At 41.4% G+C, this 27,445-nt stretch overlaps 1 protein-coding gene across 2 annotated transcripts in view; it reads right to left on the reverse strand.

Moving 5' to 3' along the window:
• The window catches only part of dock1 (dedicator of cytokinesis 1), a 168,131-nt gene that overhangs the window by 125,082 nt on the left and 15,604 nt on the right, over positions 1-27,445 (reverse strand). The window contains exons 2-18 of one of the 2 annotated variants that reach the window (XM_035664062.1): positions 23,966-24,049; positions 23,546-23,586; positions 23,383-23,438; positions 22,690-22,786; positions 22,031-22,179; positions 21,247-21,382; positions 19,347-19,504; positions 18,597-18,678; positions 17,968-18,103; positions 16,526-16,598; positions 14,621-14,760; positions 12,537-12,662; positions 12,028-12,152; positions 8,578-8,676; positions 8,046-8,118; positions 4,729-4,832; positions 3,915-4,098 (exon numbers count right to left, since the gene is read on the reverse strand). In XM_035664062.1, coding sequence (XP_035519955.1) covers positions 3,915-4,098; positions 4,729-4,832; positions 8,046-8,118; positions 8,578-8,676; positions 12,028-12,152; positions 12,537-12,662; positions 14,621-14,760; positions 16,526-16,598; positions 17,968-18,103; positions 18,597-18,678; positions 19,347-19,504; positions 21,247-21,382; positions 22,031-22,179; positions 22,690-22,786; positions 23,383-23,438; positions 23,546-23,586; positions 23,966-24,049 — 1,863 coding nt within the window. The remainder of the gene's footprint in view (positions 1-3,914; positions 4,099-4,728; positions 4,833-8,045; positions 8,119-8,577; positions 8,677-12,027; positions 12,153-12,536; positions 12,663-14,620; positions 14,761-16,525; positions 16,599-17,967; positions 18,104-18,596; positions 18,679-19,346; positions 19,505-21,246; positions 21,383-22,030; positions 22,180-22,689; positions 22,787-23,382; positions 23,439-23,545; positions 23,587-23,965; positions 24,050-27,445) is intronic. The other variant, XM_035664070.1, reaches the window with a different exon arrangement.

Raw genomic sequence — 27,445 nt, forward strand, 5'->3', positions numbered from 1 at the left:
ACTTATTTTGACCAGTGGTCAGGCAGTATGGTAGCTTGATGCCATCAGTCTGTAAGTTTGTGTGTGTGAATTAATGAATGAGAGGGAAGTTGTAAAGCACTACGGATAAAAATGCTGTAATTCAGTCAATTTACCTGTATTGTCCAATAAGTTCATTGACAATGATATACCACAGAGAAATTTGAGAATGTGCTTCAAGCGCATGAATGTTTGGCATTTGTTGGCTTGATGAATGATTCAAAAATGTATTGATTCTCAGATGTGGTTTCAAAGTTCTGTCTATCAACTACTTGCCAACTGCAAAACACGGTTCGGTAAAGGGATGCCTAAAATTGTCTAGGATAAATCAGAATGGAAAGGGGTTAAAAGAGAAATTGGGTGGGTGAGTGAGTGAACGGGTGACTGAGTGAGCTAGCTGTTTAGGTGGGAGTTTTAAAGAGCTTCTAGGTTTTAATAAAGCAGGCAGACTCTGGCACAGTCGGAGATAGATTCGCTCTGCGTTGCTTTATTAAAAAGAACTCAAACCTTTTCCTAGAGCTTTGGCGTGGGAGGACATATCCTGGACACACACACACACAACCAGCCACCACACAACAACACACACACACACACAAACGGACGAACACACACACACACAAACCTCTCTGTTTAATCAAGCTCAGTGTGCAGTGACAAGGCAGTCTGATCCCCAAGCACCTATTGGTGCCTTGCAAATTACCACCACAAAGTGCCAGGTAAATATCAGCAGTGGAGCTGCTCTATAGGACTGAATTGTCTCACCAGGACACACACTGCTACCCCCCTCTCTCTCTCTTGCAGCAAAAAAGGTTAGAAATGAAAGGTGGACAAAAAGGTAATGGTGCTGATTGATTTCTTCTTGAATGTTAAATACTGTACATCTACTAACTACTAACATTACTTCTCTATCTAGTGTAATCAGTGTGGGCAGGTTCGGCTTCTGTAACTGAGGCTGCTCATCCGCTGACATCCCCCACCCACTGAGCAGAGTAGGAGGGAACACGCTACTGTATTTAAATGACATCTTATACCGCAGACTAAACTTAATAACCCTCAAAGGGAACATTACTATAACAACAGGCAACACCCCCTCTCTTTCACACAATATATGCAGCCACACTTTGACAACAAAATTCTTCTGGAGTCCGCAGTGACCTCATTACTGAGGCTTTATGGACATTTATTGCTCATGTTATCAGGCCCACATACAGGAGAGCAACAAGGAAAAAACACTTTTTCTCCTATGCAGGTCTTTGTTTAGATAGCAAGGATTTACCACTAGGTGACATAAGGCCTCTGCCAGGACTGGTGAGACAATTAGTAAGGCGACTAGTAGAGGGAAGATTTCTACTGAAGATCAATGCAGACAGAGAGCTGTTGCGTTTCTTCAAAGCCACTGTCAGGTGAAAATCCTGCGTTTCCAAAATGTCAGTGCATCAAGAACAGCAACTGTGTGTTTTTATACATTTAAAATCATACAAAAAGGTGCTAAGATGGTTCCGTAAGTGAAGGAGGTATAAAACCTTGGCAACTCGCAGAGATGCTTAAGTCACATTACCTGAAGTTTATAACCTCAGATGCTGCATTCATCATATTCACATTAACAAACCAACAATGCAGCACTGGATTTATGTGATGATATGGATGACATCCAGTGCACTGGTCTTTTTTAAAGAACAATTCCATTTTATCAAAGCTTGGGTCTTATTTGGTCTAGGTTTCGCTTTGCCAACAAATAAAGTAGTTTGGATAATCTGGCTAAACTGCTGGCTTGACTAAAACCTGCCTGATGACACTCAAGACAATCAGTCTTGAGTGTCGTCTTTCTTGCCTCATCGAGTTTGTTAAAGCAATATTGCCATTATCCTAGATCGAGTCGTCATAACTATATCAGTAATCAGTCATCAGTAATAGCTGATCACCTATGGCCTTTACTACTATTACTTATTACTATTCCTGAAAGGAGGACTTTTCACATTTAGCACTTTAAGAAGGTAAAACTAGGTTTGTAGTGCTTTTATTTGCAGGCATATACAAGGATTATTCAGTGAGCGCTCAGATACTGCCAAAATAAGTGCTGGACCACATACAACATCAATTTGCTTCAACAGTTCACTACAAGCATTTCCTGTCACTCTGCCCTTGCTTGACTATTTAAAATTATCTTTGCGTTACCATGAATAAAAACATAAGGACATGATGCACTCCTTTATTTAAAACACGGTCTTGCTTTGGGCAAGTAAAACAATTTATTTCAATTCCAGTCAAAGTTAGCCTGCGGTGAGTCTGTCCCTTCTTCATTCCTATTCTCTTTCCGGCTGTGGCCAGAAAACACTGAAAGGAATAAGGAAGCTTTCATTTTGGCTTTAATTAAAATGGTGACTTGGTCCTGCAAAAAAGAACAACAACAAAGAATGCACAATGCATCAAGCGCAGAGCAGAGAAAAAGCTAAGCAAAGCAGACATATAGGATGGTTCTGTTTAGAGTAACTGTGAAATCAGAGCCAGGAGCAACTGACCACTCACACATACAATGGACCAGCTTTCCACACAATCCACACTGAGACAACCATGTCTGGGATTTATAAACGTGTATAAAGACTGGGGGGAACACAAGAGGCCAAAATCCTTAATCCACGAGCCACAGAGTAAAGATGGGGATTTCCTTAGCTTAATAAGGATAGATCTTCTCAGTACCATGGGGGGAAAAAATACTCTGCAAGATTGACAGCAATAAACAGAGCAGAGCTGTCGTCCGCTCAACGGAGATGGACTGAAATCTACTGACTGGGACTGACTGACAGAAGGGAGTTGGGAGGGAGGAAGTAGGTTAGAAGGAGAAAAAGGATGAAGGAAAACCCTTGAGCGAGGCCAAATGTCCAACATATGGACACGTGTAAAGACCAGGTGGATGGAGCGAAGGACGGCAGAGGTCCCTGAGTCCTACTTTAAGTGATACATGGCTACTGTGCATGGATAATCTGTTTTTCAAAGTCAGAGGCTGTGGCCCAAAGCTGGTTTCAAAATCCAGGGTCTACTTGGCAAAAAATACATTTAAAAATATATTTTTCCTCAGTGAGAGCTATTTTACAAGTACATTAGAGAGTGATTACTGATGGAATTTTGCTTTTCTAGGCTGCACATAAGCAAATGTACAGGTGACGTTTGTTTGTGTATACAGTACGTGACCAATGGGAAGTAGTGTCACATTTAGAAAAAAACACAATGTAAAGAAAACATAGTTGGACATAAAAACATGTCACAACCTAAGTCTCAAAATGACCATACACCACAAAAGTGCTAGAAACAGACGACAGAGAAAGATCTGTCTGTCTGGCAGGAGAGGGTCTTTGCAGTGTGCTGGGATTTTATAATTTAACTATGAGCAGGATACACAGACTGTGTGGAAATCTGATGTCGTCTTATGTTGTCTCTCACAGATCAACAGGCATTAAAATGTGACTGAAGCTGATATTGATTGGAATTTTATATATTCTATATAAAAATGAAACAAATAAGTAAAGCCAAGAGTATATGGAGTAGTTGTTTCTTTTAATTTATTACTTGGAGGCTTGCCACTGTTGTTGTTTTCTGTAATGTTCAAATGTTTTTAATAAAGGAGTGTAAGTTGAAAGACATGGGGTTTTATTGATTTTGAATTAGCTGGTATCGGTTGGTATCGACTTCTAAATGTCTGGTATGACATTCCTAGTCTGCAGTAGCGTTGTTGAGTGTGACCTACCATTGCTCATAACACCCTTCTCTGTTTAGGTTCACAAATACATTTACATTTATCTCTGTACAAGCACAATTCCAGTTTCAGAAAGGTGTAGAGAAAAATATGAAAGAAGTATGGAAAGAGATACAATAGCTAATTGAAGTATAGAAGCTCTTACCGTTCTGTGTAAGCTTGGTGGAGCATACCAGGGTGGCGATCTGGAAGGAGTCCTTGCTGATGGTGCAGTTGCCCAGGTTCTGGGTGCTTTTCCCGGTGGAAGAGTAGCCCTTCTCCTCAAGCTCCAGCTTTGTGGCAGGTAAGTTTAGGTACAGAGACGAGTCTTCCAGCTTCTTTGCTTCTGCCTGTTTTTCAGGAAATTTGCCATTTTACAATTAACAACAATCATTTTTTATTTAAATTAGCGGTCGACCGATATGGGTTTTTCAGTCCATATATCTGAAATCCATATCTTTCGTTTATGTTGCAGTGAAGTTTTATATTCTATTCCTGTGGGATGTTTAAGATGGGTTTTCCTTGTGGATCCTATCACTGAACCACTTTTTACAATAACGTTTTTTCTGCCAGTTGTCTAATGTGAGAGTAATAACAAAACTCTTTGCTAAACCGCATTTGACTGACAACGGCAATGCAAAACATACGAGAAAGAAAAATCTAATTGGGGGAATTTTTCCCACATTAACTTTTTAATTAACATAAATGGGAACCGTAATGCAAAGATATCATTATGCAAGGGATTTTAATTGGGAAGTAATTTCATTTCACTGTGGGGGTTGATGCGTACCAACTACACAACTCTCCACAGAATGCAGTGAAGCTATTATCATGGCAGCTACTAATAAGACAGGCCAATTTTTCACCCAGGAGTCATCTCTGTTGTGGTCGTGTCCCGAAGACTGTGGGCAGCCAGTATCAAACACAGCAGAACACTGTAGACAGACTGCTAACTTTGTTATGGGATGTTTCACATTTACCTTGTACACAATGAGATCATGCTCGCCGTCCCTCAGAGTCGTCCCATCGTACCTCATCAATTTCACGAAAGACAAGGCGAATATCTTCTCAGATTTGTCTTTGGCTGTGGGAAGAAGACAGAAAACAGCCAGATGGGAGAAGATGTTTTTGAGATTGACTGTGTTCATACACACTGTACTGTTTTTGTACAAAAGTATAATACACTAGAAGACCAAATCTTGTGTACATACAGTATATACATGTGTTTAAATGAGAAGGATGCATCTTCACAAAATCAAAAGACAAAGGGAGCTATTAGAGAAAGGCGCTGCTGCAGTAAATCATGCCACATGGCCGACTTTACAACAAGTCGTTAACAAACTAGCAGACGAACAAAAACGGATAATCCCAAATGTAAATCTCAGCACTACAGGCCCTGAGTCAGCTCCTGAGTTGGCACAAGAATCTACTGTTCCCTTCTGATGTCTGTATTAACGCTGTCACTGTAACTGTAAATGAGGCAGACACACTTGCCACATCTGCTGTATTAAGAGCACATTATACATGGCTGTGATTTAATTGTACAAGGTAAAGAGGAAGTGGGAGGTTCAATGACATGAAACAGTTAATTACAAGTCCATATATGCAGGACCTGAAAATTGATTTGATCATTAAATAAACATGACATTTTCCTTTTTAAAATCATACATGCTTTAAAATGAAAAGCAATAATACACGTTTTTAAATAGTTTATTATTGATATTCAAGCAACAAGGTTTGGACTAAGATATCTTGTGTGTCCATTCTCTGGTAGCATATGAATAAACACTCGCATTTGATCCCAGGGCCGCAGCTGTGAACAGTGTGTATAATCCCGCTAGGGTGGAGAAAAGATTCTCATTTATGTGCGCACACATGTGTGTGACTGTTTTTGGGGGGTGTTGAGAGGAAGCGCTGTGTAAACAAGCAAGAGAGTTATGACTTTGTCCTGTAACCAAGCGTTTGGATAGGGCCACATACATCATCATTGTGGATCAACAAGCTCAAATTTACGTGCAGGGAGACTTGATTCATCGAAGTATCTTGCGCATTCTCTCTGCATAAATCCCCTCATTGGTTTGCTGCCTGCAGCCTCGCCCGGTGAATAATTGCTGGGCTGACTTGAGAGGAACCAGTGGAGGGAAAACACTGTACGCATGCCACCCAGTTGAGAAAAATGTATTAGTGACTTGTCAAAGACAGCAGAGGGCTAAAAACTCTGCACTTCAGGAAAAAAAAAAGGTCACTTTCAGGACAGAGCTACTTTTTTTTTAAGCCAATCAAAGTCAAGTTTCTGTAGAAGTTCGGCAGACTTCCACCTCTAAGGTGGGCTGTCACTTCAGATTTATGTTGAGTATACTGTGCCACATTTTCAAGCCTACCCTCTACCCCACTCACCAGGTAGTGGCATAATGACAGATGAAACAGAAGTGAAAAGATGGCGGGGATCTCTTACAGCCACGGCAGCATCTGTGATAGCAGTCATCAGTCTGATGAGGCCTGACAATGTTAGAGTGCTACTCTAATGCACTGTGTTAGAGCTGGCCTGATTCTGAACCAGGGGGGGCTGAGATACTGAGCGCATGAGCTCTAGTAGTAGCCTTGATGAGCAGCTCTGTCACTATGTGTTTCTGCTAAAAGTTCAGTACTAGCTAGAAGCAGCGGAGGAAGCAGGAAGGACACAAGCAGATGACGGCAGAGGCAGACAACTGAAAGGAATCCATCTGACAGACCATCTCTGCACTGCTTTTCTTCATAATATCTTCGCATTTCCCGATTTTCCCAGGAAAGCATTTTGCTAGTAGAATGTAGACATATTTTAAGATACTGTGACATCTGTATTCTACCTTACAAAGTAACTGATTGCAGAACAGGTAATGATTGTGTTTACAGGTACACTAGTATCCTAGGTATGGTCCGGGTTTGGTTAAACCTTTCATCCGAGTTTTAGAAACAGACATCGAATATTATTCCAGTTTTGACAACATTCATTTACACATTAAGATGAAAGTACAAGTCTGACACATGGTGATACAGAGGATAAATTGCATCAATTGGCATTCTCGTCTTCCATTACTGATGATCAAATGGAGACGCTAAATCCAGCGAAATGGTAAATGCGACAGCTTCTACAGCGTTTTCAGGCAGCCAGAAATCAAAGTGGGTTCATCCTCAACTACTGAGGTTACGTGCAGAAATGGCAGAAAGTGGCTAGATGCCGAAGAGATATGACTGCCATGCAGACAATAGAAAGTTAGACTCAGGTGTACAGGAATATCAATAACCAGGTATCTCTATGATGGGATACTAGTGTAAACACTGATAGGAAAATACAAGACAAACATCACACAAAAATCGATATAATCAAGCCATTACACTTCAGCCTATCTCCCTATTGTCAATTGTCACTGAAAAGTTAAAGTTTGGCAGCATCAGCATGCCCCTGCAGTCCCACAGTCACTTGAGGTGAGCCAGTTTCTAAAGCAACCGTTACAGCAAGATAACAGCAAGTCACAGACTTTCAAAGGCATGCCTCGTAACAGCATTAGCTGCAGAAGCAAGGTGCCAAGCATGACAAGAAGGCTCTCCAAGTGGATTATAAGACAGCACTGAGCTCTGAGACCTGGCCATTTCCTCTAAACCACCTGCATGCAGGTGAGAAGCAAACAGAGCTGAAGGATTTTGGAACTGGAGGATGACAACAGCTGCAGATCACTTCACGGGGGAAAAGGTATACTTTCCTGTGCTGATATCCTCCCAACTTTGTTTTGCCTTTCATGCCATATGAACTGATTGTTTAGTATTATACACCTGTCGTGGCTCCTATCACCCCTCCAAAATCCTTTTCCCTGCACCACTCCTGTTGCTGGAGGGATGGCCTCGCCACGTGGCAGGCAGATGGGATGGCAAGTCTGCCAGTACACCAGGCTTCCCCGCCCTTTACACCCCCACAATTAAAAAGGACGTTAAAAAACAGAAGGACATACAACACGGGCTGCATTCAGCTAGACACTGGTCCCAATAAACAAACGAGTCCCTTCAGGCATTTTTCACATCCCAGCTGTAGTCTCAGACAAGCCACACCATGATGTTGCTGCTTTGTGCAGGGGCAGACTAATGCCTCTGATTAATGTGACAAAGGGTGAGCTTCAAAGTATTTATCACCGTGCAACACATCTGCTTGGATTGGATATCTTCCATTTCTTTTCTTTTTTTCCCACCGTGGATAGATTAGCAGCCAATTGTGCAGCTGGTCATCGGCAAAACTGATTATTCACACGCTGACATTTGTACTCACAGTCTTGCGATGAGCGGTGGCGAAAGGTGAACCGCAGGTGGCTCCGGTTCACGTCCTCAATAGGAATAGCGACCTGAGATAAGGGACAGAAAGGGACTGTGTGAGATATCTACGCCCATGAACACACCGGGACACACCGGGAGCAGCGTGAAGGGATTACTTATGATGTAAAGTATAAGTGATTTGTAGTAAAGGAGCTAAAACATGCAAAACCATTAGTGTGGCCCTTTATGGATCAATAACTTTACATTTCTATATATTTCTGTTGCCACCACATTAACTATTTATTCTGCTATTAGGTTTAATATTCATCACTGTCTTTCTACGCTTCAAAGCTTCATGGGTGAATATTCATAAAGTCTTCAATCTACAAATTACTAGAGATGGAAACTTGTGGTTGTGATGAATTATGGATTTATAAATTGCATCAAAAGGTGGCATTGCAGTTAAGGTAGAAAAAAATGACTAAAATGTTATTCAAGGATAATAAAGCACATACAGTAAGGAGGTAGAAGTAAGGAGAGAGACACACCTTTATTGTTTCAAACCAGCGTGGCTGTTTTACTTGGTAGTAGATGACAGATTTGTACTCATTGATGCCCTCATCCCCAGCTCCAGGGAAGATCACATTCTAGCAAAAGAGGAAGAAAACATGCTGATCAAGTTAGCAAACAATACAACTAGTCATCCGGTAATACTGGCATAGGTGCATTCAGATTCAAAGTGACAAATCACGATGCCTGAGTTATAGCACATTGTCAAAACATTAGCAGACTCACAGCATGTGGAAAATTGACTAGCATTTATTTCATAAAATGGAGTCCCTGGGGCAGAAAGCTTAAACCTAGAAGAATGGCCTTTAAAAGTCTGGATGCACTTTGTGCAAGAGCACCTGCCTGTTGGCTGCCAATCTCATGACAGCACTGTGGAAATAAGAAATAAATTAGAAATTAATTATTTAAGAAGCAGAGGCAGTAGCTCCCATGCAGTGAGAAGTGGAGGGAAGCCAGGTGCAAGGAAGCAGACCAGCTGGAGCTGATGGATCCAGCCATGTAAATTGGTCTTCCTAGTAGGTCCCCTGAGTTTCTACAACAGGTCAGGGTGCGTATGTAAAATACTACGCGGCCCCTGGGGGATTTGGCACGAGGGATGGAGTGACAGCGGATGGCACGCATGCCTTGTTTTCTATCAATCTGCGTCAGCCAGCCTACCTCTTTCCACCCACTACTCCAGCTGACTCCCTGGCCTGCTAGTGCGCCACTGCTAAAATACTCCAACACTAATGGCTTCTGACAACCAGCAATTATGAGGAATAACAGGCCCCGTCTCCCCCAGCCACGCTGAGCAGATCTGGGGGGCAGGTGCTAGCTCTAGCAGCTCTGCCCCTTTACTAAGTGGCCAGGATTCGTGACAGCCTCAGATTTTGGAGAGACAAAGAGGGGAAAGTGGCTGAGGTCTAGCCTTAGGTAAGAGGGGTTTGTGGGGGTGTGCTAATATGTCAATGTGATAAGAAGTCACTGTCCACACTCACTACACAACACAAATCCTCTTTAAGACAGAAGAAGGATGACAAAATCCAGAGGCAGAAAGAGACCAGAGACACAGAACGAGTAAGGACAGAGAAGATTGGAAGGGATAAGAAAGCGGAGAAAGAAAAAGAAACATCCAGAGAGAAAGCCACAAAAAGTTAAACTTATAAAGTAAACCTATTACGAAACTTGCCTAAATGTGAGTAATTACATTTTGCTATTTTCAAGTGCCTAGTAGATGGGGGGCTATTTTACTCCATTACATAAATTGCTAGATGAAAACAAAACTTGTTTTTTCTTTTGAGGAAGCAGTTGCTATGACCCTAGTCTAGGGTTAGGGTGAATTGAAGAGGACGTTTCTATTATCCAAGATCACATTCAAACCGCTTGAAGTCATATTAAAGTGACAGACGGGAAGTGACAGCATCTCTCATCTCAGAAACAGAATTTCCTTTCAGCCAATTAAAATCCAGGAAGGAAGAGGGAGAATTTAACCAATTAGCACTGATCCCCGGGGAGCCAAAGAGATGAGACTGAGCATTTCTGTGAAAAGTTGCAAGACAAGATGTTGAAGGGCGTTCCAGCACTGCAAAGACAACATGGCTATGATGAGATGTGATCACTGTCGACTGCTGACTACTGACTCCAATTAGTATAGCACAGAGACTGATCTGATGATGCAACAGCCTATTCATAAACAACATGTCTCCTTTAATAAACACAGCATAGCTGCTTATATATGCTTAAAATAGACTAGTAAATGTGGTATTCTAATTCTGAGTCTACAATATAAATACATTTGCAAACTGTTCTCTATTTGTGTACAGTTCTAACATATTTAACAGACAATGAAGTTTCACTCAAATAGTGAGAAGAATTTTCTTACTGTATGTATTTTTCATGCGTTTGTGAGATATATAAAACAAAACTTAAACATGCATTAAAGATTATACTGCAATGAGACAACCAAGCACTGTCTGTACTGTCAGATACTGTGACATCTGAGAGATCCTCACTGAACCGCATTTACAGTATAATCACCACTGATTCTTACACTTCCTTGGCCTGCTGGGCCAAATCACTAACAGAGCCTCTCAATCTAAGACTAATGTGTATAATTGAGGGAGGCAAGGGCACGCACTTCCGATTCGCTATTTGCAGGAGGCCTCCCCGTGACCAGGGGTCTGTCATCTCAAATCACTTCTCCATCATCTGTCCTTGTAACGTCAACTCTCACTCCGAGTACACAAGTACTGAGAGCTGACATAATAGCATTAATGCAATAAAATGTTAGGTGTACCTTAACTTAATGCAAACTCATACAAGATTACTTCAAACTTTCTGCCCCATAAGTCACAACAGAGTTAAATCAAAAGCAACAATAACTCAACATTAAAACTAAACATTCACAGACACGTGAGCACACACTCCCACAGACACACACCTCCTGTCCCAGTTCTTCCCACATACTCTTCATGTCCAACTGCTCTAAACCTCTCATATGCCCCATTAACTGATGGCCTCTGCAGAACAAGAGGTAAAGTCAAGCAGGGGGTGACAATAATTAAACATCAGAGAAAGGGGTCACTGGCTAGAGACTCTAGATGAAACAAAAGCTTTATTAGGACATTAAACACTGATGGGCTGGCACATGATTAAAAAAAGTAGACAGCACTCAGAAGCAAAAGCCTGTTAAAAATGATCCTACTTGCAAACTGGCAGCCACCATAATGACTTATGTGAATTTGTTTGTGTCATTGTGTTCTGTTTTGTTGGAGAAATGTAATGCAATTAATTGTGTTAAGCTGTAAACCTGGGTGTCTGACCTCCATGTGAATGCCTACAATAGCTATGACTGAAATTAAAATAGGTAATTGCTGACCAACACCAAAATATATAATTAACTGATCTCTGTGCCAAGGGCCGCACATTTCATCTATATGCATTTGCAACATTTTGACAGCTTGCTAACAAACAAAAAGACAAGCGGGGAAAAGATCCTTCCAACTTCATTAGAAAAGGTTATTATACCGGAAGGTATAACATAAAATGCTGATTTCAAATCTCCTATTACTTGCAACTTTCATACTACAATGCCCATATTGCCTGTCCACATGCATGGGCCTGTAACTGACTCTGACAATGATAGAGGTTGATTCCTGCAGTGGTGAGCCAGATTTTAGGCTAGTCAATCAACCACAAAGCACCAATATTGCATTCTGTCATATTTTGACAGGTGGCGAAGGCATACAGTCTGCCCTGTGTATCACACTGCTTTATAGGAGTCCTGGCCAGTTAAGCAGCGTGCTGAGCTGTGTGAGATTAAAGAAAGCCTGGTAAATCACAGACTGTCTGAGAGACCGATCGGCTACAGCACTTGTGTCTTGACTGCTGAGAATGAGCTGAACCCAGGAAAAATACCAAATAAGTATGTTAACATTCCGTGGCCGTACCTCAAGTTTCTTGCCGTCCTCGTCATAAACAGACATGGTCACCTCGACGTTTTTGGGCGTGGTCTTGCTCCCCTTGTCAAAATCCCCCTGAACCAGAGTCACGTAAATGTCGTTTCGCACATCACCTTCAGGAAACAGGAAGAAGCGGGTAAATTGTCACTTTTCTTGGTCTTCGGAGCGCACAAGATTCATGCATTTATTCATTCATTTTTAATATTTATATATATTATTATTATTTATACTTCGAAACTTATTACATTCCAGCAGGCATATGTGGATATTTGGCACCATATACTTTATAGCTAACTTCAGTCCATTACATAACTAATGTCTTAATCAAACCTTAATGAAGTATGATATGTTCTTTTCTCCCTCGCTCACATTTTCTAAAATAGTATATCTTAATTATAAATCACTTCCTGAATGAATGATGTGTTCAACCAATCACATTTAAAAATTAGACTTGCAGAGACAGGCAGCCAAGGTAAAGCTTTTTTAAAACACTCAACCTGGCATGATGATCTCTGGGAAGCCCATCTTGCGAGCAACAGCTGTTGATCGGTCCACCAGGTGAGGGAAGTCCTTCCTTATCTGATGGATGTCTCCGGGGAGCAGCTTCAGAGTCACCCACAGGCCTGGTGATGCATTCAAAGCAAAGAGGAGAGGGACCAGGATAGTGTCAGGAGAAGACAGTGTGAGAGCAAACTGCCCCAGGAAAATACTAAAAAGAGATTTCTTCTTGTGCTTTTCCGTCAGTGACATCGAACAGCTCAAGGGCACGACACTAAATAGAAGATACCCGCAGGGATGTGATTAGGAAAACATAATAACAGTGTTTTAAAAGTGTTTTCCTTGCCATAAAAACTACAAAATCTCTATCTGGTGTGACAAAGTAAACAAAATATTTCATTCCCATTTTGGGCCCAGATGGTGTATGCCTATTTGATGCTTCTCATACTACCTGTATATGAGTACAATGCATTTTCTTTGTGCAGGATTATGGTCGTTCTTATCGGTATTATAACTGCAAAAAAGTCACACATACATTGGCTCAAACAAAACTGCTACTTCTGAGAATTAATACTTGGAGGAAAAAAAAAATCTTTCTCCATCAGAAACAAACAGCCACTTTGAAAAAAATTAGAAAGAAAAAACATATTTTCTGACCCACTACAAAATTCATGATAATGTCCATGAAAATGCCACAGACTTCTTCTTAAGGCGCTCTTTGTTTTTATGAGAATAAGTGACATTTATGACAGAATATTGAAACTGTGCAGTAATTCCCAGACTTAAATAATTGGTCTTGGAAAACCTGAGAGTGTGAAGCTTGAGATGAAACTCGGTGGCTCTGAATAATTCTGAAAGAAAGCGCCTTTGGGGGACTAACTTTGGGTCATATTTTATAACAATTTAATGCCAGTAGCTGCCTTGCTTTTCTCCTGGTAGAGAGAAAAAGCTTTTTTTTCTGCAGACACTGCATGGTGTGCCAGTTCTGTAACCACACTCACTCTTAATATTCTCTCAGTAAAAAAAACAAAAACAAAGCAGCACGAATACATACTTCTAAACAAGACTGAAAATGACCAAAAAACAAGGCACCCAATTAAAGTGGTCGTCCTGCGGTGCGCCCCTTCAGAGGCCACCAAAATGAGCACTACTTGTGAACCCTGAAGCTTTACTTTCACTTTACAGGCCCCATATTGTTATGAGTGACACATCTCTCACTAGCCAAGCTGGGAGCCTTTTGATATGCGAGCGTGACCGAAACAGCTGCTCTCAGTGCTCTGCAGTTCTTCCCACTGTGGGTCGGAGCAGACCTGACATTTATCCAAGTACATCTTCATAGGGTATGACAATACCATGGAGGCTGTCGTGTTGTTTCCCCCACCTCCCAGAACAAACCCCTTAGATGGCTAATGTTGTTCTTCTAACCACAGATGTCAGATCACTGATAAGATCTAGTCTTTGCATAAGACTCACCAGCTTAATTAACAGCTGGATTACTTAGATACTGTAGTCATGGTGATGAGGGCAACTATTTTTAGTATGAGCAGTGATTTATAGTGTGAGCACTTGACATAGAATTATGTTCTTATTAACAAGATGAACAGTTTCAGCACTCTGTCAGTATGTTGGGGGTGATGGTATATTGTATGAACAGAACTATAATGGAGTATAAAAGAAAATTACAACAGCTCAGTAAGATGCAGTTAACCAATAAGTTAACCAAGCTAAAGGAGTGCACACCTATTCTAATGAAGTGCTGGCGTTCAGGGACAGTTGATGAGGGGATTGAGAGGTGAAAGCTGCACACTAACAGCTCTTACACAAACCTTTGCGTTTTTTTTTCTATTAACATTTTGGCAGACATTGCCTCCATGTAGAGGTTTTCTAAAGAGGCAATGTGCGCTAAAACACATTTATAGAATCAAAAATTCAAAGATGGCATCAGCGTTGTAAGTGTGTGCCTCCCTCCTCCTTTTTTAATGTCAACCAACTCCAATGTAATTTATAACATATATAAGACACACATCAATGTGGGGAGTTTCCTCCTTGGACCTGGTTCTTATGTCTGAACCTTGCACTGTACCTTGGCCTTTGTGATTGACCTCTTTGGCGGTGATAACTTTGTTGATGACTGTCTGGAGGAAGTCGTTCTCCCCCGCCACCCTGGGTGAAAAACGGGAGATGTTCAGCTGCTTGTGGCGAATGGCGTCATCCAATGCTAGCCTGCAGTATGCACACAACGGGCAAACACCACAGAGAAGAAGAGATGGCGGAGAAAGAGGAGGAGGAGTGGGGCAGAAGAGCCACAAAGTGATGGTTGTGAGGAGGGGAGTGGGATGAGAGGGAGAAACGGAGAGAGAGAGAGAAAGAGAGAGAGAGACACACCAAAGAGTGATGCGAATACCATGACAGACACAAAGCCGCTTGTTAGCAGTTAACAGTGAGGCAGGATGGGTAATGAAAGAAACACACAGAGAAATCATCGTTTAGGAAATGGTGCCCAGTCAGCATTTATAGCACTAATGCAGCAGTGGGAAGCTTGAGCTGCGTACGGTCAAGTCTTGAAATGTTTTAAAAGTGGGGAATCTTAATAATCAGTTCTATAACCTTTAGACAATACCCAATCCAAAACATGCAGTCTCACTCTGCTTTAAAGAGAAAGCAAACTAAAACGTAACATCATGTTTTTTTTTACTCAGTGGGGTTTCAGGTGTAGAGAGTGATTGAAACAAGTGACGTACAGAGCATAAGAAAGTAGCAGATGTGATCTGCAAAGCACCACATGTGTGCCAGCTGTGAGAGAAATGTGTGCAGTGTGCGGGGATGGCATTTGCAATACAGAGGACTCTAAACGAGCAGAAGAAGAGCATGGAGCAGAAGACAGTGGTGATGTCAGCATGGAGGAGGCAGTAAAGGATCTCTGTCACTCAGAATGTCTTCAGTGCCTCCAACCTTGAATCCAAAACCAATCCAAGCCAAGAAGTAAATAAGGGACAGCAGAAGTGCAATCATGGGACAAAACATTGTAACACAACAAGAACAAGACAGGTTTTTGTGCAAATTTCAAACAGAATTCTTCAGAATGTATCTGGATCAGATTTCTGCATAAGAGGCACAGTGGTATTCTATGTCAATCAACTAATCGATCATTTCAGCACAACATTACATTTTGCTACAAATGTATTCTCTAAATGCAAGTCGGTTTGACAACATGCCAGAGATGAGGTCATCTTGGTATTGGGCATATAATGAAGAAGTGTCTGGGAAAGATCAAGAACAACAAACTATTTTTCCAGCAAGATTTCTATCTTGTCCATTTCTGAAACCCATTTCCATATTTGCTTGGATGCCAGGAGTCTATCCAAATTACATCACAATGTCAAACCGTCCCTAAATGGCTCCTTGACTTCCTGCGTCTGTTGGCCTTTAAAACACATTCAATAATGAGTTGTGGAGCTGTCATTTCAAAACTTCATCAGTTAAAATTCAGTGACAAATATTCGCACTTGGACATAAATAACCTCTTGTAAATCCTGTACTTTTCACACCGGAAGGCTCTAATTTCCATGATTTATGCTCACAGATAAAACCGTTAAGTGAGGTGATCTGCAAGCTAAACTGCCTGAATCTGAAGCATTTCCAATTATGCAGGAAATCACGTTAAGGAAAAGGTTATTCTGGCTCTGTACGCAGTCCTTCGAGAATGGCAGCAGTTAATGAGATTGCCTTAATTGAGTCAGCAGGGAATAGAAAAGCGCTACTGTCTTAAAACCCCAGCTAATCAGGTGTCAAGGATTCAAGACTTTAAAAAAAATACAACCGCTGTGTCTTTGACATACTGTACATACTCAAAAGAATGGAAATAAGTGTAAGAGCAGAAGTATGTCAGCTTCGCTATTTTATGCAACATTATCCCAAGCTTAAAGGAACTCTATGCTCCCGTATGTATGAATGTGATTTATTTTGTGCTGCTGAACAATCCACTTACGGCTGAAATGGGATAAAGTGCTGCTTGTCCTCATCGTCCATTTTGCCCGTTATGATGTCAGTGACATCCATTACTGTGGAAAAACAAGGAAAGAGGGTTAAAACATTCTCAAGGCCTGCAGAGCACAGCATGACCGCGACAGAGATACAGATAACTGCATGGTAAGGCCACATTAAGAAGTGAGGCAGCTCCTCCTGAATGAGCCCTAATTAGGGCAGATACAGGATGGAAAAAGCATCAAGTCAGCTCTGGTTTTGTGACCTGCATCATGATCACAAAAAGCAGAGAAAAAGGAATCACTGAGTGTGGTTACCGGTGCAACGGAGCAAACTTCTAACCACACCATGAGTGATGCGGAGTGTGGTCAAAGGTGAACCAGGATTGAAACTTTCAACCAGAGAGGGCAGCAAAACACTGCTTTTCAGTTTGGTGTTGATATACAATTTATATTTTTTCACATTTTTCACAGTTGCAGAAGTGTACAGAACTGGGCCTCGACATTCAGTCACATTTGCCTTCCAACATATCTGCACAGAAAGGGGATGTGATGTCACCACTCTGGGGTAGGCAAAAATTACATTCTGAGTAGAGCAATCTTACACTAAACACTCTGTGAGAGCAATGCTGCAGTTAGCAGTTTGACAGTGTAATATTATACAAAATGGGGTGATGTCACACAGCTAGAATAATGAATCCAGCGTTTCTAAACAAAAGATTCACCAACACCTTTTCTATTTGCTAAGCGTGCAAACTGCAGGTCGCCAAAACAGGAAACACAGTCTTGAATCGGCTCCAACTGAAGATGGAGCAAATATTCACAATGATTGGTGCTTATGTGACAGCGCCATTACTCTATTACCCTTCAGGCCAGAGGTCAGCCATATAAAGCCCTTTATAATGGTGTCTCAAAAAGAATAAATTTCAAAAATCAGCCTCTCCATCACGCCGTGTACCATGGCAATGATGCTGACGTCTTAAGATAAGCCGTCATAAATCAGGCTGTCATTTACTTTCTCTTCAAGTGGCGCTGGCAAAAAGACACTGAAAGAGGGGCATAATTTTCTCTGTTGGAGATTCTCTGTGGGCAAAATGCCAATCTAATTAGTTTACGAAACGCCTGGCAGCTTGCCAACAGGAGATAAATCAAACTCTAATTCCTCTTTCTGCTTTAGCTGGATATCTATGAATTTTAGACAAACATATTTACTCATCCGGGCAAGGACTTTGGCACAATACTTACTTTGAACTAATGTAAGGCAAAACAAAGCATTTGTTTTGAAAGCTTACACAAATGGGGATATTCAAGCAGATCCAGGGCTACAAAGTCCTGAGATAATCCGTGTTTCTAAAAGGAAACCTCTGACTACAGAATTACAACTCATGCCTTGCAGCTTTTTTTTGAACGACAGGTTATAACAGAGTCTCTGTGTAGTCTGCTTTACCTGCCACTCCAAAAGGTCTTCTCAGTCCTGATGTAAGCTTCTTGGTGTTGTTGTCTCGTAGCTCCATGCGCCCCACTCTGACAATCTGGCACACGAAACTGATCTTTTCTCTCTTCAGATCTTCACTGCCTAAGTCCTGAGGTGGGAAAAAAAAAAAAAGTTATGAAAAAACTGCTGATTCTGTTGCAAAACTCTTATTATCACATTGTACAATTTTGAGCCTACAGCAATGCTAGGGTGCACAGTAGCAAGCGGTCGATTAATAGCACCTTCTTAGGTGAAGATGAGTTTGTGTTAAGGGCAAACTTTTCACCACAAATTGCTTCAGCAAGATCTGTGATTGTAGCCACAGATTCATTTCCTGTGGGCAATACCTTCCAAAACTAGCAATGTGCTCCCAGTGGGTGCACGCTGACCCCTCCGCCCTTGGGCTTCCATTAGATAGAGGTGACTGCCTTGGTAAATACATACAGCGAGCCGGGTTCTTTCTGGGAGCGCTTAACAAATACAGGCTCCGCAAACAGGCTCCCACATGCCTCATAACATGGCTGAATAAACAGTGGACTACCACAAGCGAGCGAAGGCACACACACAAACACAGGGACACACTTACAGACAAATACACTCACCGTGAAGACGGCCCGCAGATTATGGAGCTGGTCTATGTCTTTCACCAGACCTGAACTTGACCATTTCACCAGGTAGTTCTCACTGTGAGGGAGAAATGGCAAAAAAGCATGATTTATAATCTGTCTCATCAATTTCTCATATTTACATTGAAACATCTATGATGCAGCAAGTTAAGGCAATCAGTTGAGTTGCATTAACTATAGTTTCCTTCGAAGCTGTTGACGCGTGAATGTTAATCCAGACACCGATCCGCTTGAGAAACAAAATGCATGACTGATGTTGGATGAAAAAGAAACATTCCACAGCTGAGCTCAATGGCACAATGGCAAATCCTTGAGGAAGCAGGCTTCACTTGTTCTGGTCACATTCTTGCATTGGCATGTGTGTATCTGTGTGAGCATGCCATAAAGGTGTCTGCAGTTCTTTGTACTTGCTCATAGGTAACAGTTCTGGAAAGTATAAGTAAGTCAAACATCAACAACAACATATCAGTTGTTACAATTGCTATGGAAAGCATCTCAACTGCGTGAGCTAAAGCCAAATACAAAAGAATATGGGCTCAAGTACAATTTTCCACTAGCAACAGATAAAAAATTGGATTTCAATTGTCAGCGCAGCTAAAGTAAAAGGCAAAAAGGTAAAACTGAAACTTCAAGAAGCCAAGAAAAATCCCATTGATCATAACTGAGTAAAGCAAAGTGAGAAAGAAATAAAGTAAGAAAGAAAAGTGAATATGCAGATAGTTTTACCTGATGAACTTTGAGTCCACTGGGTCGTAGAGAGACATGAGCACCTCTGCGTCCTCGCCGATCTTACACACCACATTCTTTAGAGTCACGAAGAGGGCAAACGATGGTGTGGAGGCAAACTTTGCTTGCCTGGTCAGATCAATATTCTGCTTCTGAGACTGTCGGAGGGAAACAGAGGCATTGCATTCAATATTGGGTTGTTCTTCCATAACTTTCGGTCACATGCAGGTCACCCTGGAGCCTGTGTACTTTAAACACGACATACTGTGCGTAGGTGTGGATAGCAACTGCACTGGAATACTGAATGTCAGCCCCTGCTTCAGTGTCTTTCTAAAAAATTAACAAGTTAAGAAGCAAGTTTTAACAATGTCCATTAATCCATCAGAATTCATTATAATATATTCCCCACTGGAATAAAAAGCCCCTATATATGCTTGATCTTCAGAACTGCATGAGCAGTAAAAGGTGGACTGATTTGCGTGATGCCCTGGACGCCCTTCAAAAATATGCTGGGGCCACACCATTAATATTTATCAAGTTGACCTGGACACTTTCCTATTGCCCATGCATATGCAATAAAGACCTCTGGATAAAAAGGTCACATAAGATGAGACCACATAACTGCAGGGCACTTAACGTCTGGCACTTCTACATACTGCCAACTGACATTCAGGTGAGGGATGCCACTGATACGCCAAGTAAAATAGACAGGGAATCTGGCTGAGTTCCTGGGACTTTCTGCAGAGGCAGTCAGGCATCTTTGTGTAACAAGAGTGGCCCCATGTCCTCCACTTCCACACTTGAGTTGTGAAAACTCCATTCTAGGTGGAATTACACGGGTTCTGTGTATTTTCTGGCATTTACCTTCCCCTGAAATGCACTCTGTCCATTTGTTTGATATTCCTATAACCTGTGCAGTTGTTGCTTGACAGAAGTCAGTCCAGAAATAAGTGATTTTCGCTTTGAAAGCAAAATACCACAACGCTCTCTATCTTCAAATGTCCATTCTGGAAGCAGTGGGATTTTTGTCACATGTAAGCAACCAAATCTAAATGAGTGCAACTTTAAAAATGGCAAAAGCAAATAGCAAAACAAAGAAACCTGTCAAATAATGTAACACGTTTAAAACAGGACTACAGGCATGCTAGCGGCTCTGTGAGACTGAAACAGTGATGATGCTAACATGCTTAGGTTTAGCAGATATAATGTTCACTATCTTGGCTTAGTATGTGAAATTGCTACCATGCCATGATGTGATGTTGTTATGTTAGTTTTTCCTGTATTTAGTCATTAACCAAGGTGTTAGACAAATACAAATTCTGACCTGATGATGGATCTAGATAAAAAGTTAAGGCATCACCAAAGTCAGTGGGTTAGGGGTCTATATTTTTATATTCAGAATGTATCTAGGGAACCTTGAATATCTGTACCAAATTTCACAGAAATCCATCCAATAGTTGAGATATTTCAGTCTGGACGAAAGTGGTGGACACACCGACCTACATTGACATCCCAAGAGCCACACCGTGGCTAAAAATGTTTGAAGTTATTGTGCACAGGGATGGAGTAGAGCCTACTGTAGAGGAAAGGAGTATCCAATGAAGACAAATGAGGGGTCATCTCAAACAATTATTTCGCATGAAGAGCAGTGATAACCCTGATTACCCTGCTGTGTTTTTCTTCCCTAATGCAAACACCGTAACTGCACCTGTTTGACTCTGGTTGAGGTTCAATGAGCCTGAAAGGATGAATTAGGATGTGACTACCTTCACATTATGCTGTTTACCATGTTCATTCACACTGTGTGCTAATGTGCTGTTATTTATCCTTGATATACTGTCTGAGTAAAGAACAGTTTAGTTGCAGGTATAAAATGAGGTCAGGACCTCTCTGTCTTTACCTTCTCCTCCTGAATCCGGTCTTCAATTTGTTTGGAGGCTGCCTCGTGTGCTCTGAACAGGCTGATGGTGCTGGTGAGCTCTGGGTCGAGTATGTTTCCATCTTTGTCTCTGACCACCAGATCAAGATCCAAGTACCTTGAATAAAAACGGTTAAGAGTCAGGTGCCAGAGCCCACCACGATGAAAACTGTATACCATAGGAAACAAGGTAGATATTAGGACTGTTTGGTTGCATTTGTGAAAAAGGAAACAGCAAACATTAATTACACGCTGTCATTGCCTTTGCCTCATTTTTTCCCACATATAAAATTTACTCAGCTCTACCCTTTTTATTTCAAAGCTCCCCTATTGTGTTCAACTCTTTCTTCTATAGAGGGAGTTAGCATAGACAACAGCATGCTGCCAACATGCAGTCAGTGCATTTCAACACCTCATCACTCCCTGCTTCTGCAGAGGTAAAAGCCTTTTTCTACCTGGCAAAAGGTTTAAAGTTTTATCACGCGTGCAGAATGGAGCTTCACAATTTTCGTTTTCAACCGATTTTCTAGGCCCACTGCAGACACAGCAAGAATTGTCATTTCATGATGGAATACAGTACGGTTTGCTGAAGCTAAATCCCTCCAGTTTGTCCTGAAGCTAAATGATGACCTGTCATTTTCTATTGACTGACACTGCTGACCTATTCCAACAAGAGTCATTTTAGCGGATAGATATGAGGATAAAGGGATATAAGCTGTGGGGAGGGAAGAACAAGGCTAAAAGCCTCTAAAGACTGGATCCTCACTTGTTGCCATAGTCTATCTTGGAGGTGACTCTCTGCTTGAGCTCAGTGAGCTCGTCCTGCGGGAGGGTGCCGGAGAGGATCTGGGAACGCCATTCGATGAGGTCGTAGATCATGTCACGGACAGAGTTGAACATCTCACGCTTGTCCCCCTGTCAGCGGAAAACAGACGGATGAACACATGTGTAGCTTTGACACAGGAGGAAATTTAGCATGCCTGAGTGCTCGTGTCTGAACTGTTGACTGGTATCATTAGCAGCAGGTGGAGGAAAGTGTAGGTGACCAAAGCTTTTCATTAGGACAAAGTCAACAAAATGTATTGTGGAAAGACAAAAAATAATCAAAAAAGAGCCTGACGAATGCTGAATTTTAAAGGAATTTTAGGAATTTTACATGCAAAATATGTGTTAATTTTTCACACATATTTATTATTGACTGCTATCATTTTTACGTGTTAAGATATGCAGAAAGAAACATTGTATACACTTAATCAGAGATAACAAAATCGTATTAATAATTTGATTAGAATAAATACTAACAAATACAAATGCAAATGCAAAAGAAAACCAAGGTCAAATATACATTATCTCTCAAAAGAAAGCATATACGACATGAATGTGTGTATAGGTGTTTCTATTGGGGGGGGGGGGGGGCTTGCTTACCACATACAAGTCCCTCCATATTGTAGCCCACTCCCGCAGTGTGGTGGTAACCTCCTGAACCAGCGGCAGCTCGGTGGGAATAACCGTCTCCTTTTGCCTGCAGTGAGAGTGAAGAATTCGATAGAGTGATTGTATCCACTTTCCCCTCCACACCGGGGCACTGACAGTGTTAAACATGTTGGCTGTTAATCTGAATAAATTCATATTTATTTCACAGCTTTGTTCAAATCCTTTAGTTATAATTCTTTGAGGAAAAAAAAAAATCTATTCCTCAAGGTTCTCAGTTGAATTGAAGGACTTTGAAGTTTTGGGGTTTATCTTTTTTGTGTTGAGCAAGTGAAATCAAAGAAGACAGATCAAAACAAAACAGTGCCACAACTTGTGCAACAACAAAAACACATGTCACATCCTATCAAGTGCAGATCTTTCCATTGAACCAACCTCAGAGGCTCTCTACGTACAATTTACGAACAAGCTCTTCAGTTGTAGTAGTCTATCAGTGCCCTATTTTAATGTTTATTGTCATCCCTAGTTCAATCCACCTTTATCCAAAATTATTAGAATGTCAGTATGCATCCTAAAACATCATAATAATTCAATATCCTTACAAACCAATGCAACAAAAGTAGAAGCAATCCTCTTGCTTATAAAAAAGGAAACATCATTCAAAAGTGGAAGTGGAGAAATACTAACCCACTGCCCTCAACTGTGGCCTCTTTCAGGTGTATATAGCAAGCAGGAAATATGCCCTAGAAGAGGAAGAGATCCCATTACAAACAATGTGAACAGCTGAAAAACTGAAGCAGTAAACGGTGACCTCATGGACATTAGGGTTGTAAAACCTTTGCTTACTTACCTTTTTGGATTTTCTCCTCAGCCTATGCCCTCTGTACCAGTCTAACGGAGGAGAGAATTATGTTAAATGTAAGTTGCTTTTCCCATACATAGTAGACAAGAAGAACAAAAACACCTTCAACGCAAAAACACTTAAAACCTTTCATCAATTAACAATTTTATAAATCAATTTACAGAAAGAGTGACTATGGCTAGTTGAAAACAAACATTGTGACTATAACCGGCGTTGCTCAGTGTGGGCTTGTTGCCGCCTTGATTTACTGAAACACACCATCATAATCATAATCGCTTATACGTTATCTTATTGAACACATGTACAAAACTTTGACAAAACAAAGTACCAGTGATGACAGGAAAATAATGCCCGACATTGGTGTGTCAGCTTCGATCATGCGCGTCATCAGTAAAAGCCTGCTCTCACCTTCATATGTCTCAAGTATGTGCACTGTGTCTCCAATCTGCAACGACAGCTCCTCCTCTCCCCGGGCATCGTAGTTATAGATTGCTGGAGAAAGATGAGAGAAGACAATATAAGAGGAGGAGATATTACAGGCGGAGGGGGGAAAAAAGGCAATAAAGTGTTTGGCTCCCTTGTGGCGCTAATTGTGTGCCATTGCAATGTGTAGTAGAGGCATCACACATCCACATGATGTCCACCCACGCAGTCTGACACCACAGTGATGGTTGGGCCTGGCACCATTGAAGCTGTAATATCAACACATTTCTACCACCCACTGAAAAGGAACCAATAATGATGGAGAGCACCAAAACAACACTAATGCTGGTGGAAAACAGATTTCCTCAGAATTAAATGGTGGAGAAGGAGATAATTAAATATTGCAGAGTTCCTGATTATCTTCGGTGTTCTCAGACAAAACAAACAAAGATTTTTCCATACGCTGAATGTTTTAAAAAAAAAAAATACGCTAAAGGTGCCCAGAATTGATTGGTAAATCGCCAAGTTAAATGAATTTGCCAAAAGGAACAACAGAGCACAATTCATTTCTGTAATGAATTAAATTTAGCAACTACAAAGTAAATCAAAGTCTAAAATGGTCTGTTTTCTTTGTTGTTCCAAAAGGATTAATGTGTATAGTACATAATACTTGGATAACAGTGGATAAATCTGACACATGGGATGCTTGTTGCATGCAAAATGCAAACAAAAGTCTCTCTTGAGTGTTTAAAACTTTCAAACATTCCTGAATCTGCTCCAAAAACAAATCACTCATTCCTTAGGACAAATTTTTCCACCAAATGTAATCAAAAGGTGTTTACAAGTACGTGCGATACCCTGCTAGCAAACAATCACAAAAAACATAAATCTTCTTTGCAAGAACCAAGAACTCTAATCAGTAGCCAGTACCGCATAAAAAAAAACTTTACTTTTGCACTCAATAAAGACGTCTGTGAATATTATTGAAGATCTAGCAATACAGCACAGGCTATTCTCTCTCTGGTGCCATCGATTAAACAGCCAACAAACTCAGCATCTCACATCTTTTGTCCAGGGTTCCATCAACGTGTCCAGGTCATGCTATATTCTGACTGGTGACACTTGTTCTCTCATCCAGAGAGAGGTGAACAACATGTCGCTGTCAAACCAGCCGTGACCGACACCTGTCTTTGAGTGATGCTACAAGGGCCTGCACACACACACACACACACACACACAAAACCTATACACAACCTATACACAGGTATCAGGTGGCTGTGTTGAGGGGACACCTGCGGGGAGAAATGACACAATTGCACGTCTGTGTGTGTGTGTGTGTGTGTGTGTGTGTATGCATATCCTGCTGAGGGAATGCATGCAGGGCCACTTCAGCAGAGGTTCCCAGAGGTGAATGATGGCTTAATTAAAAAAGACCCTCGCTGCAGGCTCTGGAGCCTTCCCAGCGTACTGATGGTACATCAAGTGAATCGACCGTTTTCTCCCACAGTCACCTGCTATCAGAGAAGCTAATTATATTTCATTATCATATCAGGTGGCATACAGTGATGTTTTTTTTTTTTTTTGTTACCATTTAGCTCTTAAGTTGTTATGGTGGACAATTATCTGGAACAAAGCGTTTCTGTTTTTGTTGCTTTGGTTACTGGGGGTGAAATCGTTTTATGTATTCTACTCCCACACATCATCTGAAAATAAGTGAAGTCAACTGTTCTATTTCGTGTTTTTTAACTACTGGTCAGACAAAGTAAGCAATTCAAATAAGTTTGGCAGGCCTCAGGACCAAGAAGTTAATCAATTTTCTGAAAAAATAACGCAGTGACCTATGTTACAACAGGTGCAAAGGCTGCTCTGATTACAGAGAATTCCATTTAGCAGTACAGTATGTGTCAGCGTAAGAAGAGGTCAAACAATCTTTTAAGACTGTAGAACTTATGAAGTTATTAAGGCAACAGGGCACAGAGGTCCTAGCGGAATGACTGGTCCATCACTTGAAAACACTGTAAAAAAAAAAAAACTTCTAATCCAGCAGAAGAGAGGAAATGCCTCAAAAATAACGGCAACATGAAAACAAACGGGAATATAGTTCAAGTGGACTCTCGCCCACACAGACGTACAGCCGTTTCATGGGATAATGGGATATTCGTAACACAACCACAATGTATAGCCTCAAAAATGATTGTGCAGTTATATAATGGCTCTGATAGCCTCTGACACTCTGTATCTGATGTTCACGTATAGCATAAGCCAGAGGAGGGCATGAAATGCCATGTGTAGCCCGTTTCATTCAGCCCTGTGTTGTTTTGTTATCAAGTGTATGTGCATATACACGTGCATGTCCACAGTGCATTTTGCGATCCCCAGAACAATCCAACAAGCCCAGCGAATCCACCAGAACACGAGCCACGAGCTGACAATGGAACAAAGACCCCAGGAAATGAATTCAGTGGTACCACACTGGGATACAAAAGGTACCTACAGGGGGAGAAAGCAACAAAAAAATCAAAAGGGAGGAGGGATTAATCTGTGTGCAGCCATCAGAGAGCAGCCTAGTCAGTGTACAGTGGGGTGCGCTCAATTAAACCATCATTAAGAGGAGCCAGAAAAGGCTGCAAAGCCATCAACTGCTGCATCTGTGCGTTTGTTTGAAACTGGGTCACAGGTCCAGCTGATTCAGCATGCCAACTAAACGGCAGGTGCTGAGAGGGAACGGCCCAAACAAACAGCTCTGATGGAGAAATAATATTTCATCAGAAAATGAAAAACTGCCCCTGTGATCACCGCCAATGAGACTGTTTCATATCCAACGGATGGGAGCCCAGAGAACTGGGGAGATTCTTACTGGGCAAAACGTACAATCACAAAATGAACACAAACGACACCCTGGGAAGATGCTGAGTAAATGACAACCATCAAACACAAGCCTGACATGTGAGGCTATGCTGGCGCAGTTTAACACAGGAACCAAAGTGATTCTTGTCATGCGGGGGTTGAATGACAGCCCTGATTACTCATAAACCTGTATTTGCATACCCAAGAGTAAACTGATGTCAATTCCGAAGCAGTGAGGGAGAGAAAACCCATCAGAGGAAGAAGACGAGGAGGATGAGGAAGTGGACCATATTTTCCCGGGAGTACGCAATGCAAATTATTTTCTGGAAACGTGATAAACAGTAGCATCATTTGCCGGGGGCTCATTATCATACGTAACCTCTTGCATGAGGCTGTGCAAACTCAGAGAACATTATCATCAGAGGAAACGAGTGAGGAATCAGATTACAGACCTATCCACTTAGCCAGTGCACGTCTACGCCCCCTCTCCACAATTATAAGCAGCCTCATCTAAACACTGGACTGATTGTAATTCTACACTTTGGGCTCACTAATAACCTGCACTAATCCACGCAGAGTATAACATATCATTACACTCAGATGAGAATACAGTATGCT

This window comes from Morone saxatilis, unplaced genomic scaffold (genome assembly GCF_004916995.1).
Source record: "Morone saxatilis isolate NCDOM2014 unplaced genomic scaffold, NCSU_SB_2.0 Contig1, whole genome shotgun sequence".
In the NCBI taxonomy this organism is placed as follows: Eukaryota; Metazoa; Chordata; class Actinopteri; family Moronidae; genus Morone; species Morone saxatilis.